This window comes from Perissodus microlepis, chromosome 16 (genome assembly GCF_051167445.1).
Source record: "Perissodus microlepis isolate ML-2025 ecotype Zambia chromosome 16, ASM5116744v1, whole genome shotgun sequence".
NCBI lineage: Eukaryota > Metazoa > Chordata > Actinopteri > Cichliformes > Cichlidae > Perissodus > Perissodus microlepis.
In genome coordinates, this window is record NC_140476.1 from 30,170,581 (window position 1) to 30,185,414 (window position 14,834).

Sequence of the window (14,834 nt, forward strand, 5' to 3'; positions counted from 1 at the left end):
TCCAACTTATTTTGAGATGTGTAATGAAAAATGTGCTAATATTTTTCACGTTTAAAATATCTCAATTTAAACATTTAATGTTTTATATTTTCCACTATCAACAAAAGCTGGGTTTTCCAAATAGAGTTGTAACCAATTTTGCTAAAACTGTTATATCTAACAGCCCACAGAGTTGTAGATATGAATATACAGTGTCTGAATAATCAATACGTGTGTGTGTGTGTGTGTGTGTGTGTGTGTGGTTCTCATTTTAGGCGCATCCATATAACTAAAGCCACTCTGAATTACCTGAATGGGGACTATGATGTGGAACCGGGAACAGGAGGAGAAAGAAATGCCTACCTGAAGAAGCACAACATAGAAACCTACCTCATTGTGGGCTGCAGTCAGAAAAGGGTATTCCACTTATTACTGTTTATAGTACAAATATATACATCAAAAATACATTAAAGTGATTTAAAGTGGCATTAACGGATTATTAAACATGAGGTGGCAGAAAAGAAACTCTGTGAGCTGTAATTTATGGCTTATAGTGGGACACATTATTATTTATTCTTATGGCTCTTATGTCTTTTTACTCCTGTTTGACATTTAGTAGCTGCAGAATTTTTCAATAATAATTTAAAATTTCAAGGAAACCCATTGTTGACCTATATAATATAATCAATTAGCCTGACACGATTTAAAGATGAGGTCGAGGGTCAACAGCACACGTCTGTCAAGGTTGAAAAAATATAATGTAACATCCCAGAATTCCACTGAATCACCGTATGTGACATTTCTCTAGATCAAAGAATCTGAAAAACTGATCGTTTTATCGTCTGTGTTATAAACCGGGAATCTGTTTCATCCAAGAGTGAGTTCGTCTCTGCTTCGCTGCGTGAGCTCAAGTTTGTTTATGACCAGACTTTTATCAGCTGTCTGTCCTCCAGCATCATCACAAGCTGCGACTATAGATAGCATATCATGTGAAGTGATATTGTCTTCTTATTTTGCTGCTCATTGCTGGGAGACAGAAGGAAGATTGTGCAGTCTAATTATTTTGGTTACTTTTATCTTTTCTTTCTTTTTTTTTGTGAATACATCCTAGAGCCAGGATGCAGATCTAGAAACAAAAGTAAAAAGAAATAAAATGACTACAGATTACCATCTCAGGAAACCAGCTTTTAACACAACACCAGAAGGAGAAAAGGAATATTTTTCATCAGTGTAACAGTTTTACACTTGGTGGATGTTTTTACTTCTTCTTCTTCTGCATTTAGGAGAAGATTACCCTCTGATATTTTTCTGATATATATTTGACCTGGGCCACTTCCATATGTGCACAAATATAATATGGTTTTGTCTCCTGTGTGATGTCAGTCCAGGTCATGTAACTGTTACATCAGCCGCCTCATCTGAATGTCTTGCCACGAGAGTCTCGTTGAAATTGGCTGTCGGACGTAGTTAAAAGTGGCCCTCGACATTTGAAATATTTGGATGAAATCTTTGTCGGTGAAGCCATTCACATTATGATCCCACCACTCCTGGCTCGAACTCCAGCATCCACACACACACACCTCTTTGTACCAAAGTAGCGGCCATTATGCTACAAAGAGCCATAATGAAAAAGGAGGCTCTGTTTTCCTCCCCTGCCCTTCATCCTTATCATCATCTGCTTACGAATTTGCTGACTTCCCCTGTTCATTTCTTTTATTTTTTCTTATTTTACTTGTTTATTATTAACAAGGATGATGTGCATTGTTATAAATGTATCAGAGTTAGCAAGGGCTAATCTAAAACAATTCCAATAATCAACTGTGACCAAACACAGAGAAAGTCATGTGACATTCAACGTTGCTAAAAGGATTTGCTCATCTGCCTTCATATTTTCCTTTCTTAATCCATAGGGTTTAAATATGATGTGGACCAACTGTTGCAGCTGTAACAGGAAGGCTTTCCACAAGGAGTGTGCTTATTTTTGAATTTAAATACTCTCGGAATACCGTAAAAAGAGGGTTTATTTTATGTTCCCCCATCCTCAGTATCAGACAAACAAACCTACATCAACCAAATAAAATCATTCAGCACTGGACACGCTTAGCTTGACACAGCTACTTCCTAATTCAGGAGCAAGGCTGAGTGAATTTCTGTTTACATAGACACCAACAGATACTTGATTTTTGATGATTTGTCCCAGTTAATTGCTTTTTTTTAGAAACCGATTGCATGGAATTCCCAGATTCACCACTTTCATTCACAAACTGGTAGCAGATGACTCCGTGTTAAGGCAACATTCATGGCAGGTTTTGGTGACAGTGTTGGCACGACTGATAATCATGCCAGCACTGTGAGATAACGTTGTCTTATTGGATAGAAGAGATATTCACAAAGTATATAATTTGCAGTTGATAAAAGGTGATAAATCCTAATATATGTTATTATAATTCTTGCAAAATGTTTGAACTTGTATGTGTAAATTTTATTTCTAAAACCTGTCTTTGCTTTTTCTGTCTTACAGAAAGAGGAAAAGGCCATGATTGCCAAAATGAACCGGCAGAGGACCAACTCTGTCACCCACAACAGTGGACACTGGACCGACCGTCCCTTTTACAACCATTTAGGTGGAAACCAGATCTCCAAAGATTTGAAGAGGATGGTAAGACAAGATTTTTTAAACAAATGTTTATCGATAGATTAAAAGCATTCTAATGGTCTGCTTTGTAGTGCTGCTGTTTTTGGTGTTGTTGGAGTGCTAAAGCCAGGTGACTCTCCTGCCAATATCACATCTTGGCTCTCATTTGGTGATGAAGCCAACCCGTTGTTAATACAATAATCCTGAGATCTGCAGTCCTGGTAAGCAGCAGCTCACTTCGCCTCTCACACCTTACCTCTGGATCCGAGAGGCTCTCAGGAGCACTCGTGCAAGGGGGACAACAGCAACATGTAGACGGCCGCAGTTAAGTGGGAAATGTAGCAACGGCAGAGAGATGGAACCTCACCAAGACTGATTGTTATTTACGTACCATAGCACTTCCTGCTGAGCCGAGCCTGCATGTAGTGACTCACTTGGCGAATGGATCCACCTATGCCTGTTTTTCTTATATCCTCAATCCACTCACCTCTCAGTGTATCTATGGCAGGAAAGAGGACGATGAAGTCCAGACAACATGTGCGCTGTTATATATTGGGGAAATGGATTCTGTTCTACACGCTTTATTTTGAAATTGGTAATATTCACAAAAAGTATCTATTAAAAGGTGAATCCCATCATTTTTTTCACATCAAGAGCAGTTTTCTCTCAGATCAGATCAGAACAGCTTGTAATTATGTTATTATGTGAAAAGCGGTTAAATATCTTGTAAAGCAAATCTGGTTTTCCCGCAATAACAAGTTAATGATTTCATTGACATGAGGAATGAAAAGGGTTGTTTCTTCCCTGTGCTGTTATCCTCATGGGCCATGCACATAATTAGCCTATTATTGACGTGCATCAGGCTGATTAATCGCTACTCCACTTAAAAGTAGCAGCGTGTGTTTTATTCTTGCTGAGCCTTCTCACCTTTGTAATACAGAAAATTCAGTGTTGATCTAATCTATCAATTGTAGCGCCCCGGAGAACAAACCCGTACTTAGTCCCTGAATCAAACAGCCAGGTCGTCTTCACGGCTACCAAGCTGTCCGCACGTATCTCGTGATCACAAGAAGCAAAACGGGTTTATTTTTTTCTTGTAATATCTTGCTATGCTTGGGAACATCTCAGAGAGAGAACGAGATCTGCCTTTTCTTTTAGTTCCACATAACCAGATGAATCAATCTGATAACCACAACAGAAAAAATAACAGCAAGCACAGCTTTTTTTCTGCTTCTGTAGTTTTCTCATCCTATTAAGTCCTGCTCAGCTTGTGGCATCATCAATGAACTGCACTTTTGTAATGGAAAGGCTGCTTTACAGTTGTAGTTTGCCGTTTGTTGCAAATCTTTTAGCTTTCAGTGGGATATTTTTATTCACTTCCAATGCGGGAAAATCAAAATCTGGACATAAGGAAGTACTGAACTCAGTGTTATAGAGATGCACGACTAAAAAAACCAAGAATACCACTTTAATGGTTGATGTCAAACATATAGAATGAGAACAGATACACATATTTTATAATAATATTTAGGTCATGTTATAGGTAGGTTGAGCACATTTTATAAAAGTTATTTTGGATCGATCTGTCTACTAAATGAGTGTAATGTCAGGTTGTGAGTACAGCCAGACAGAACAATAAGCTTACCTCTCTCGTGAATATACAAACACCCTTTTCTACATATTAGTTCTTTGTAACAATCCCACTCTGACCAAAGCATTGGAAACAACTTGGGGTTCAGCATCTGGACCGAGGCAATGCACAGGAGAGTTCGCCAGGTACAGAGAGAACATGCAAACTCCCCATTGACTGTTTTAACCAGTGTGCTTTTATTTTGAAAGAAACATCAGTTCTGCTTTAAAACAATTACTTTTCATTAAAAAAAACTGTCTGCACAGTTAAGTACTACTTTCTGTATTTTTATGTGACCCACAGGGGGCTCTGTAGCTGACTTGGAGCTCTGTGTAGCATAAATGCTACAACAAGTGTGCACATAAAAAAAGAAACAACATCAAATTAATGCTGCATTGATTTACATTGGATCCTTCTCGCACTTAGAGCTAAGGCTGCTCAGCACAAAAATCATCTTATCTCTCATCGTCCTGGATGACTACGTTCAATTACTCGTCCTGACATCACATCAGCAGCTGCGTTGTTTTTCTTTCCTAATATCAGATGAGTGTGTCACCAAAGTTTGCAGAAACATGAACGCTTTGACATCAACTTTATTTGCTGCGGCTCTGCCTTCCTTCATTGTCAGCCTGTTTTCTTTCTGCCTATTACTCTCTCACCCCATATCTTCATATCTCCATAGTCTTCATTAATCACAGCAAGCTCTGGAGCGAGCTTTGAAACAGAGATGTAAAGAATAAGGAATCAAATATGCACAGAGAGCATGAGGGAGGATTTTTATATGACCGGGAGGAAACCTGGTTATGTCTGTCAGACACAGAATGGACTTTGAAGGTATTCAGGATTTTACACATGTACTTCTACTCCTGCTGCCCATTCAGCCTCTTGCTTTTGCAAACAGGAAGCAGTGGAGCAGGCAGGAATGCAAATAATTTCGTTTTTACCTTTCACTTTTTCCTATTTGATTTTTCCCCCCTTACTTTCATGCAGGGGTTAGCTGTGCTGAATATTTCTTCAGCATAGTCATTTGTGTGTTTCGCCACAAGAGGGAGGTAGAGCAATTTGAATATCTGCAAGCTGGTATTCTGTAATGCTGTAATATGGCCAAATAGTTTAATGACAGTGACAATCTGAACATAGTACAAACTGAGTAACAAAATATGATTAATGTGACTTCATAATGAAAAACAGTTTAAAAAATATATTGCATTTTTTTCCATGACACAGCACACTGTATCGTTTTGCAGGACAGTTCACCCAAAGTGTTAAAGTTGTGTGCTTTGCATCTGTTTGTTTATAGACATATTCTATCTTTGCATTTCAGTTGAAAAAGGGGTGAAAATAACATTTGAAACTCGTCTTGTTTACCTCTGCTCGACAACAAAGCCTCCACTTCTTACATCTTTCTTATTTTGCTCATTCTGTCGGTTTATCTCTGCTGAAAAACTCAAAACCTACCAAAAACGTTTAATTTCACGTCAATCATAGCCATCATTTCTTGCCGAATAGAGTTGACAGTGGGTGAACGGCCCAAATCTTGAGCTGAGTTAGATGCAAATGTCTTTTATTCAGTTCATACCTGAAGTGATCTGGGTGATTTCTTTCCCCCGTGTCTGCTGGTTTCCAGCCACAGCGAATCTTTCCCTTTAAGCGTATTTTTCATTTGGCTCAGGGTAATTATTATGTCATCAGGCTCCCGATAGCTGTCTAATGGCAGCGTTGCGGTTGCTCATTATTTGTGAAGTTAAATTGAACAAGCTTCAATCAGAGGAATGATGATAGGCTGAGGCTCCTTAATGTAGTTTGAAAAGGAAAATTAGAATATTAAAATAATTTGTAGCAAGGTTCAACCGAAGCAATAACCGCCTCTAAGCGGTGTATATAAATCCCGAAAATCACAGGAAGGATCTAAACCACTGTAGTGATATAACTCGTCCGAAGGGTGTGTGTGTGTGTGTGTGTGTGTGTGTGTGTGAGATGGGGGGTTGTTGTTGCTGAGGTACCTTTCATTAGCTGAAGATGTCTTGGGAGATTGCTTGGGCTGTTATCTATGAAGTCTCTGAAAAAATAGTTCTAAATCACCGTCAGAACAGCCAGAGCACACACTGATCGTCAAGCAGTTTAGTCCAAACATTGCAGAATGACAGATATTTAATGTAGAATGACAACTTCTAAATATTGCAGAACATTGGATATTTTTGCTTTGTTATTAATTTTATCATTTTAAAAATGCTTTCATTGAGTGAATCACCAGATATGTTGATGTGATTGTTCTGAGTTGTATTAAAAGAGCGTTTAGCTGTAAAGAAAAAGAAAGCAGAACCAATCTGGTTAGAAAAGATTAAACATCTTTACCACGCGCTGCTCTAAAAATCCTATTTCCTGTTGTCCTTTCTCTCTTGCAGGGCTTTGAAGACCCCAAAGACAAGTGAGTAGTGACTCATTGTGCTTGTTGTTTTGTCCTTGTCTGTGTGCCACCTTAGAGGATTTGTTCTTACTTTGCCCTAGACGATAGGCAATGATCCTGAAAATGAGCTGAAAGAGAAGAAGAAGCACTTTGAAACACAAATATGATTGTCACTGGTAATTTTAACTGGAAAGTCAGAATAAATGGCATAATAATAAGATGATGTGCAAGATCTTTGATTTGTATGAGAGTCAGTGTCCAGGTAAAGGATCAGTTTACATTAAAATGGGGTTTTTTTTCAATTCAGTTTTTTTTAGAGTGCCAAATCATAACAGTCACCTTAAGGCATATTATATTGTAAGGTAAAGACCCTACAATAATACAGAGATAACCTTAACAATCAAACAATCCCCTATGCAAGTACTAGGCGACAGTGGGAAGGAAAAACTCCCTTTTAATAGGAAGAACCAGGCTCAGTTCAGTTTTCAACATGTTGGAGGTTCAAAGTGAAAATTAGGGCAGTTTTGTATGGAAGAGGCACTTTGCACTTTAACCCTTTATCACGCAGCTGTAGCTTGAATATGTGTTGTGTACACAGCTAAGATAATAAAAAAGTGTGCCAGTGTCCATCAATATATGAACTTATCAGAGCTTGGTGGTTGCAATCACAGTTTTAAGCATCATTGATAAGTCATCTAATGTTTCTTGGAGGGCAGGTTAAACGTGTTCCAGGATCGCTTCTAGCAGATGAATGCTTGCAGTTGTCGTATAATCCACCTGCATGAGTGCTAGTGTCTAAATTCTGATTCTCTCCATGAGTCTTTTGCTGCTGGACAGAGTTTATGTTCTCAATGTGTTGCAGTATCAACTGTTTCATCCAAGATTTACAAAAAAAAAGGCAGAGGAAGGGATATTTAAGCCAAAGGCTCTCAGTGATCAAAGAGGAGCTGTCATTTATGGAGAAGCTGTCCTCCTCTTCTCCTCCAAATAGTTCTGTATATGTGAGTTTGTTCTGAGCTGCAGCATCCAAGCCTCTGCCGCGGGCTACAGCACAGATCTTACTTCTTATGCAGACTGACAGGTTTTTAGAGTCGAGAGGAAGTACATGCTGGGTTTTTCGTCAACTGCTACACTGGATACAATGTCACAGCTCAGTTTGGAAATCTGTTTCCATCTGTCTTAAAATCAGTGAATGTAACGTATATTAAGACTTGACATCGTAGAGACAAAACAATCCTTTCTTTCTGATTTGTTGAGGCCTCAAATGCCACCGATTAGAGCTACTGACAAGTGTTTAAAGACAACCTTTAAAGTTAGACATGTCTACACAAAATATTCCAATTAACTACTTAACAACTCCTAAAATTCTGCCTTCAATCGTTCAACTTCTGGGTATTGTTAAATCCAAACACAGTATTCCAGACTAACCGTCAAATGCATTTTATATGTAGATGAATCTGCGTTTTGCAGATTCAGTGATTGTTTTTAAACAAATTGTCTCATCTGAGTGTTCAAGTTTGAGGGCTGCAGTGATCTTTCAGGTCAGAGATGTGAAAAATCTTCCTGACTTCTCAGTTTCTTCCATAGTTTTCACACTTAATGTTAATACTAACATTAAGTGAAAGAAATAAAAAAATACAGTTTTTAAATGATAAGTTCAATTATTAAGGGAAAAAAGCTATCCAACTCTACCTGACAATACGTGAAAAAGCAGTTGCTGCTTAAACCCAGTAACTGGTTGTGCCAGCCTTGGCAGCAAGAACTGCAATCATGCATCAGTCTTTCATACTGGTGTGGAGGAATTTTGGCTCACTCTTCTTTGCAGAATTATTTTAATTCAGCCAGGAGAGTTTGAGCATGATTGACCTGTTTAAGGTTATGCCAAAGCATCTCAATCAGATTTAAGTGCAGATTTTGACTGGGCCTAGGTTTATGCCGGCTGTAATGGGACTCAAAGCTTCTAAGAAGTTCAAATTTTCTCTCATCAGTCCACAGAATCTTTTCCCAAAAGCCTTGGGGATCATCAAGACGATTTTTGGTAAATGTGAGATGAGTCTTTGTTTCCATTTTGATCAGCAGCTGTTTACTTCTTGGGACTCTCCCATGGGTGCTATTTTTGTCTTGTCTCTTTGTCACTGTGAATCATGAACTCTGACCTTTAGATGTTTTTAACATGGTGTTCTGGGTTCTTTAATGAGCTCTCGGATGAGTTGCCTATGTGCTCTTGGAGTAATTTTGTTAGGCTGGCCTCTCCTGGGAAGCTTCACCACTGTTTCCATTTTCTCATTTTCAGTGTTGGGAAGGTTACTTTTAAAATGTATTCCACTACAGATTACAGAATACATGCCCCAAAATGTATTTTGTAATGTATTCCGTTACATTACTCAATGAGAGTAACGTATTCTGAATACTTTGGATTACTTAATATATTATCATGCTGTTTACAACTACATGAATGTGATTTATTACTATTACTGAAGGTCCGCAGCTCCGAACTGTAGTAAAGGGACCTCTGGCTAATACGTCGGTTCAGTGTCGGGCTCGTAGCCGAAAACTAGCTTTACTTTGTTGTCTGGGTCAACTTTGCTAGCGAGAGACAGAGAGAGGCGTTGAAAGGCTGCTCCAACGGAACTTATTGTTTCGGAGGAAAACACGAACACAGCGTACAGTCGAGTCTTAATAGCTTACTTACAACTGGGCTTGTCAGGCACTCTTCTTGGCTGCAGTGGTTATTATTATATTTACATGCTCCCAGCTCCCGTTTCTGCTATGATAACTACTTTTCCACTCTCCTTTTTCTCCCTCCTCGCGCTCACAGACACATAACGGGTATGGCAGTCCATTCTCCCTGCAGCACGGACTACACTGCCTATGATGCTACATTCTTTAGGGCTATGCCTGTAGCATTCTGCCTATTAGCTTAGCACAACAACAACAACAACAACAACAACAACAAAAAGGCGCTCTCTCACCCAGGAAACACACAGTCGCAGAGAGAGAGAGCGTCACCCTGTAACCATGGTAACCGTAACGCTGCCGCCTGGAACAACAGAACACAGCTGTCAAACAAAACCCAAACAGTCTTGACCCGCGACAATATGAAACAGGAAAATACTGCTGTGTAATCCATTTATTTCAACAAAGTAACTGTATTCTAAATACCACCTTTTTAAACGGTAACTGTAACGGAATACAGTTACTCATATTTTGTATTTTAAATACGTAACGGCGGTACATGTATTCCGTTACTCCCCAACACTGCTCATTTTTTGAATAATGCCTCTCACTGTGGTTCACTTGAGTCCCAAAGCCTTTGAAATAGCCTTGTAGTCCTTGCAGGATGGCAATCACTTACTTATCTGTTCTTGAGTTTCTTTAGACTGTGGCATGATTGTGTTGCCATTTTTTAAGATCTCTGAGTCTGCCTCACTTTGTCAAACAGGGATTTCTTAATTCTTCAGGTCTTGTAGTAATCAGGCCTTGAATTGAATTGAAGTCAACTTTCAAAAAAAGCTTATCTCTGATCATCAAACTAATTTGATGATGTATGCAAAAAAAAGCCCCTAAGAAATCAGATCGCAGCACTGTGTATGATTTCCTATATGCAGCTACACCTCAGGTTACAGTGGGTTGTTAAGGTGACCCTCTAACAGTTTTAGTAAACTTCTGTTTAGTCAATAGTTATAAAGAAAGTCTTTTGGCTTGATTTTCAGACAAGTTCTTTAAGAAAGCAGTGGATCAAAAAGTTTAGTTGCAGTAAAGCCAAACAGTCTTTGTTGACTCGGCATGAAATGTAAGTGTCAATCAGTCTCCTCTTGTTTTATTCAGGCATTTTATTTTCAGAAACACACAGGAAAACCTAAACCCAGAGGACGAGGTGGATGAGTTTCTGGGCCGGGCCATCGACGCGCGCAGCATCGACCGCCTGCGCTCGGAACACGTCAAGAAATTCCTGCTCACCTTTAGAGAGCCTGACCTGGAGAAAAAGGTTAGACACACACACGCGGACACACAAAGTCCAACTGCCAATATAGCAAAAGATAATTGGCCGTGACAAGCAATCTTCTTTGTGCAAAAAGCTCTCTCTTTTTCGGTCCCTCGGGGGAAGTCACTCAAAAGCAAAGTATAACACAGAAAGAGAGGAAGCAGGGGTTTAAATGGAGAAGAGAAACTGCTTCAGACAGTGAATGGCAGGCTGAGAAGAGGTTTGCAGCTGGGTTGTTATAAAAGGAATTTGGGAGGAAAAAGGGAAAAAGAGTTTTTGCTCCGTGTACGGTGAAAGCGAGATCTGAAGGAATTTTGGAGAGCCTCCGGTTCCATGTCTGTCAGACCACTTCTGCCTTTAGGCTCGTGTACAATCTTTAAATCCTGTTGATCCACAGTTTGATTTTGAGGCACAGCAATATCTCCAAGTTTGGGAAACAAGTTTCTCTTGGCCATACAGAAGGAGTATTTCAACTTAGAGTTTATCTAGTAAAATAAACTTTATGCAGGATAGCAGCTGAGTAGCCGCTGCACATGCCAGACACAGATTTCTTTCATTTTTAAGGATCGTAAGTAGTTTTTTGATATCGGGATATGGTTTTCTTTTCAGCTGTAAAACGCCAATAACCAATTTTTTTTTCTTTTTTAAACTTCAACAAACATCACGAAACAATCTTTTCAGCTTTGAAATATCAATACTCACTTGAAAATCTCACTGTCTTTCAGCCATTGTTCTCACATACGAAAGTCTAAGTCAGAATTAACGTCTGCATGAACAAATTATGCCTGCAGGCTCGTGAGAATCAACTGTTCAAACTCTTGTCATATTTTTACATTTTGTTGTCTTTATTTTTCTAATTTTTTATTGACTGGTTCAAAGCTTGAGTATTTCAAGCTCTTGCTTTCTAATTTCAAATGGGATTTCAAAGCAGCCTCAAATGTTGATGGAGTTAAATGTCATCTGCGCTAAATGTCAGCCGTTCCCAGATTCTCCGAATGAAGAGGAAGTATTTAGAGAAATAAATAAAAGTTGAGGCTTACACTAGTTAAACCCATGTCAAGTGTGAACTCCTCATTTTTGTGATTTATGTCTGACTCAAGTACAGCTCTGCTACAAGCGTCTGTGGTGTTGACGTACTCGTTCCAAAATACCCGGAGAGACATAATTGAGTCAGACTTTTCATACTTTTTTATCTTGTTGGTTGTTTTGTATGTTTTTCATCCCTCATGCTGTCAGAGGGACAGAATGTAAGAAAAGTCTGTGTCACTGAACTGCTGTCTCCTTCCCTCCTGCAGTACTCCAAACAGGTGGACTCCAGGTTTGGGGCTTATGTGGCCTGCGCCTCCCTCGTCTTTCTCTTCATCTGCTTCATCCAGATTGTCATCGTGCCACCGTGAGTCAACACTTGGAAATAATACACAGACAGGACCGTGGAAGTTTGAGATTTACTTCACAACTTTGAAAAGTTTACTCTGATTACAGTTTAAACAACTGTAGCTCAAATGTATGAAATAAATAAGCGCAGAGTACACAAAGTGAGTTTAAACGGCTACACGATTCATTAATATATTAAAATCAGATAAACTTCTAGGACTAGAACTTTGGAGAGAGAGCACTTCTTACTAAAGGTTTTTCTTAATATACATAAAAGATAATGTGGGGGTGGGACGGGGTAATCAATATTCCTTTTGGTCTAAATGCAGTTTTTAATAATGCAGCACAATTTTAATATTCATTGCAAATTATTTTGTGAACTTCACGGCCAAGGGCTTTGGACCCCCGGCGTCTCCAAGGCCTAGTTTGAGAACTACTGCTTTACACAATCAAAATTGGGTAGGTCAACATTTGCCACTTTATTAGGTACACCTGTTCAGCTGCTTGTTAATGCAAATATCTCATCATCCAATCAGCATTTAGGCATTTAGACACGGTCAAGACGACCTGCTGAACTTCAAAGAAGCATCAAATGGGGATAAAAGGTGGCTCCGAATGTTGCTGGTCTGAGTATTTCAGAATTTGCTAACACGGGATGCTTTGAAAATAGAGAAATTATCCAGTGAGCCGAAGTTCTCTGGGAGAACTTGATGCCAGGGGCCAGAGGAGAATGGTAAGCTGATATTAAGGCTTAAATAACTAGTCGTTAAAACCAAGAAGCATCACTAAACTCACAGCACATTAAAATTAAAAGCAGATGGACTGTAAATTTAGAGACCACACAATGTGCCACTCCTGTTTGCTGAGTGCAAGAAACTGAGGCTGGAGTTCCCACAGGCTTACCGAAGAAAACTGGAAAAGTGCTTCCTGGTATGATGAGTCTCAGTTTCTGCTGGAACACCAAATTTGGTGTTAACATGATCTGTGCTGTGCTGCATCATCAGTTCAGGCTGATAGTGATGAAGAATTAAGGCAGTCTGAAGTCGAAAGGGGGTCCAACCTGGTACTAGCAAGGTGCACCTAATAAAGTGGCCAGTGGGTGTATATATAAGAAGTTGCTCCAAGTTGAAACTGAATTGCTTGGTCTTCTAAATAGTACTCCCAAAATATACTCCCAAAAGCTGTCTTTATTAGGCAAATATAACTATCTGCTTATATTTCATAAGCACTAATATGTGTTTTAATAAATTGTTTAGAAACTATGTCTTTGTTAGTGGTCAGTGTGTGCGTTCAGGCTTTGGAGCCTTACAAAACTCGGCACCGCTTTAGTCTTAATGCTGTCTGTTCCAAGTTCTCTTCCAAATTCTTCAGCCTTTATCCTTAAAACAGGACTTATAAAGATGAATCACTGAATAGACGAGTAATAAAAGATGATGAGTAATAAAAAAGAATATCAGATCAAAATCAGCATAATTGCACCCGAGCAGTGGCCAGATTTTAAAGCTCTGTCAGATTTTGTCTCAAAGCGAGCCCTCCTCTCTCTCTTCTTTTTTTGCAAACTGCACTCAGAGGTTTCTCCCTGCCCATCTCTTAGTATTGATCTTCTTTAGCCTGCCTCTTTATTAACCTTTCTCCTCAGTACTTTCATCTCACCACTCCCCTCTTGTCTTTTAATCCTGTCCTTAAAGTCCCACATAGGCTGCCTCCTCACATCTCATGTCCCTTGTTATTTAATCTATTTTTATAATCGCTTCTACCCTCTTAATCTTAATGCTTCTTCTCTTTGGTGTTATTCATTCCCGTCACACCCACGAGTAAGATGTTTACTTCCACAGTATTTACACTAGCACAAGGTTGTAGACTATAAAGAGAAAGTGTTAACTTATCAGATGCCACACTGACTGTGAATTGCAGAGTAATAAATATTGCAGTAGATATATAATCACATCCAATCTCTTTGTTGTCTGCAGCTCCAGACTGATGATCGGCTTCTTCATCACCTGTCTCATTATCCTGACGGCTGTTATGTTCGTCTCAGCTGTGTACTGCTGTTTTGGGGTGAGAAGTCTATGCTTGCAATGAATGACACAGAGAAACTCAGAGCTTTGCTCAGATTTGTTGCAGATATAAGGCATTCGGCAAAGTGATAACCAATACAAGCGATTATAGATGCTTTTATGAGAATGTTATCCCGTAAGATAGCTGCCTTGTTTCAGCTCAGTTCAGCGTAAGACATCGTTCAGACAAATCTAAATGTTTTATCGGGCTGTGGTTTGGATGCTGTACTTGTTATGAATTGTGGTCAGAGAATCCTTCATCTAGAAAATGAAAGATATTCTCCTCAAAGGAAGTTCTTTTTGATCAGAATCTGTTACATTTTTACAACAGGCTCCCTTGGTGCATATCTATTATATGAATTAAAAATTGTTAAGTTTCCCTCGTGTTTATGTGAGTTTTTGAGAAAAGCTGCTCCATCTCATATTTACTTTATCTGACATAATTCAGGATACGTTTCATGTTTCTGTAGTTTGTCTGTATTCTTGCACAAGATTATTCACAGGAGGGAGCCTTTGTTCAACTTTGTTCTATAAAACTTTATGCATATTAGCCTAAGGTTACTAGACTATAAACTTTAACAGCAACAACATAAACTGTCAGCAGTCTCTGCTGTCAATCTGATCAATATTTAAAGGTGCAATTATTGTTTTTTGAGTTACAAAAATTATTGTACCCATAAATATACATTAATTAGTGGGTACTTACATGCAATATGTAATTCCAACAAACTGATGCATTCTCATAAACTATTAGTCCATTAAAATAA

General features: G+C 38.9%; 1 protein-coding gene across 2 annotated transcripts in view; it reads left to right on the forward strand.

The window, feature by feature from the left end:
- The window catches only part of adcy5 (adenylate cyclase 5), a 99,697-nt gene that overhangs the window by 70,358 nt on the left and 14,505 nt on the right, over positions 1 to 14,834 (forward strand). Inside the window, exons 7-12 of one of the 2 annotated variants that reach the window (XM_084908716.1) lie at positions 255 to 396; positions 2,501 to 2,638; positions 6,650 to 6,672; positions 10,480 to 10,639; positions 11,932 to 12,029; positions 13,981 to 14,068. In XM_084908716.1, the coding sequence (XP_084764842.1) occupies positions 255 to 396; positions 2,501 to 2,638; positions 6,650 to 6,672; positions 10,480 to 10,639; positions 11,932 to 12,029; positions 13,981 to 14,068 (649 nt within the window). The remainder of the gene's footprint in view (positions 1 to 254; positions 397 to 2,500; positions 2,639 to 6,649; positions 6,673 to 10,479; positions 10,640 to 11,931; positions 12,030 to 13,980; positions 14,069 to 14,834) is intronic. The other variant, XM_084908717.1, reaches the window with a different exon arrangement.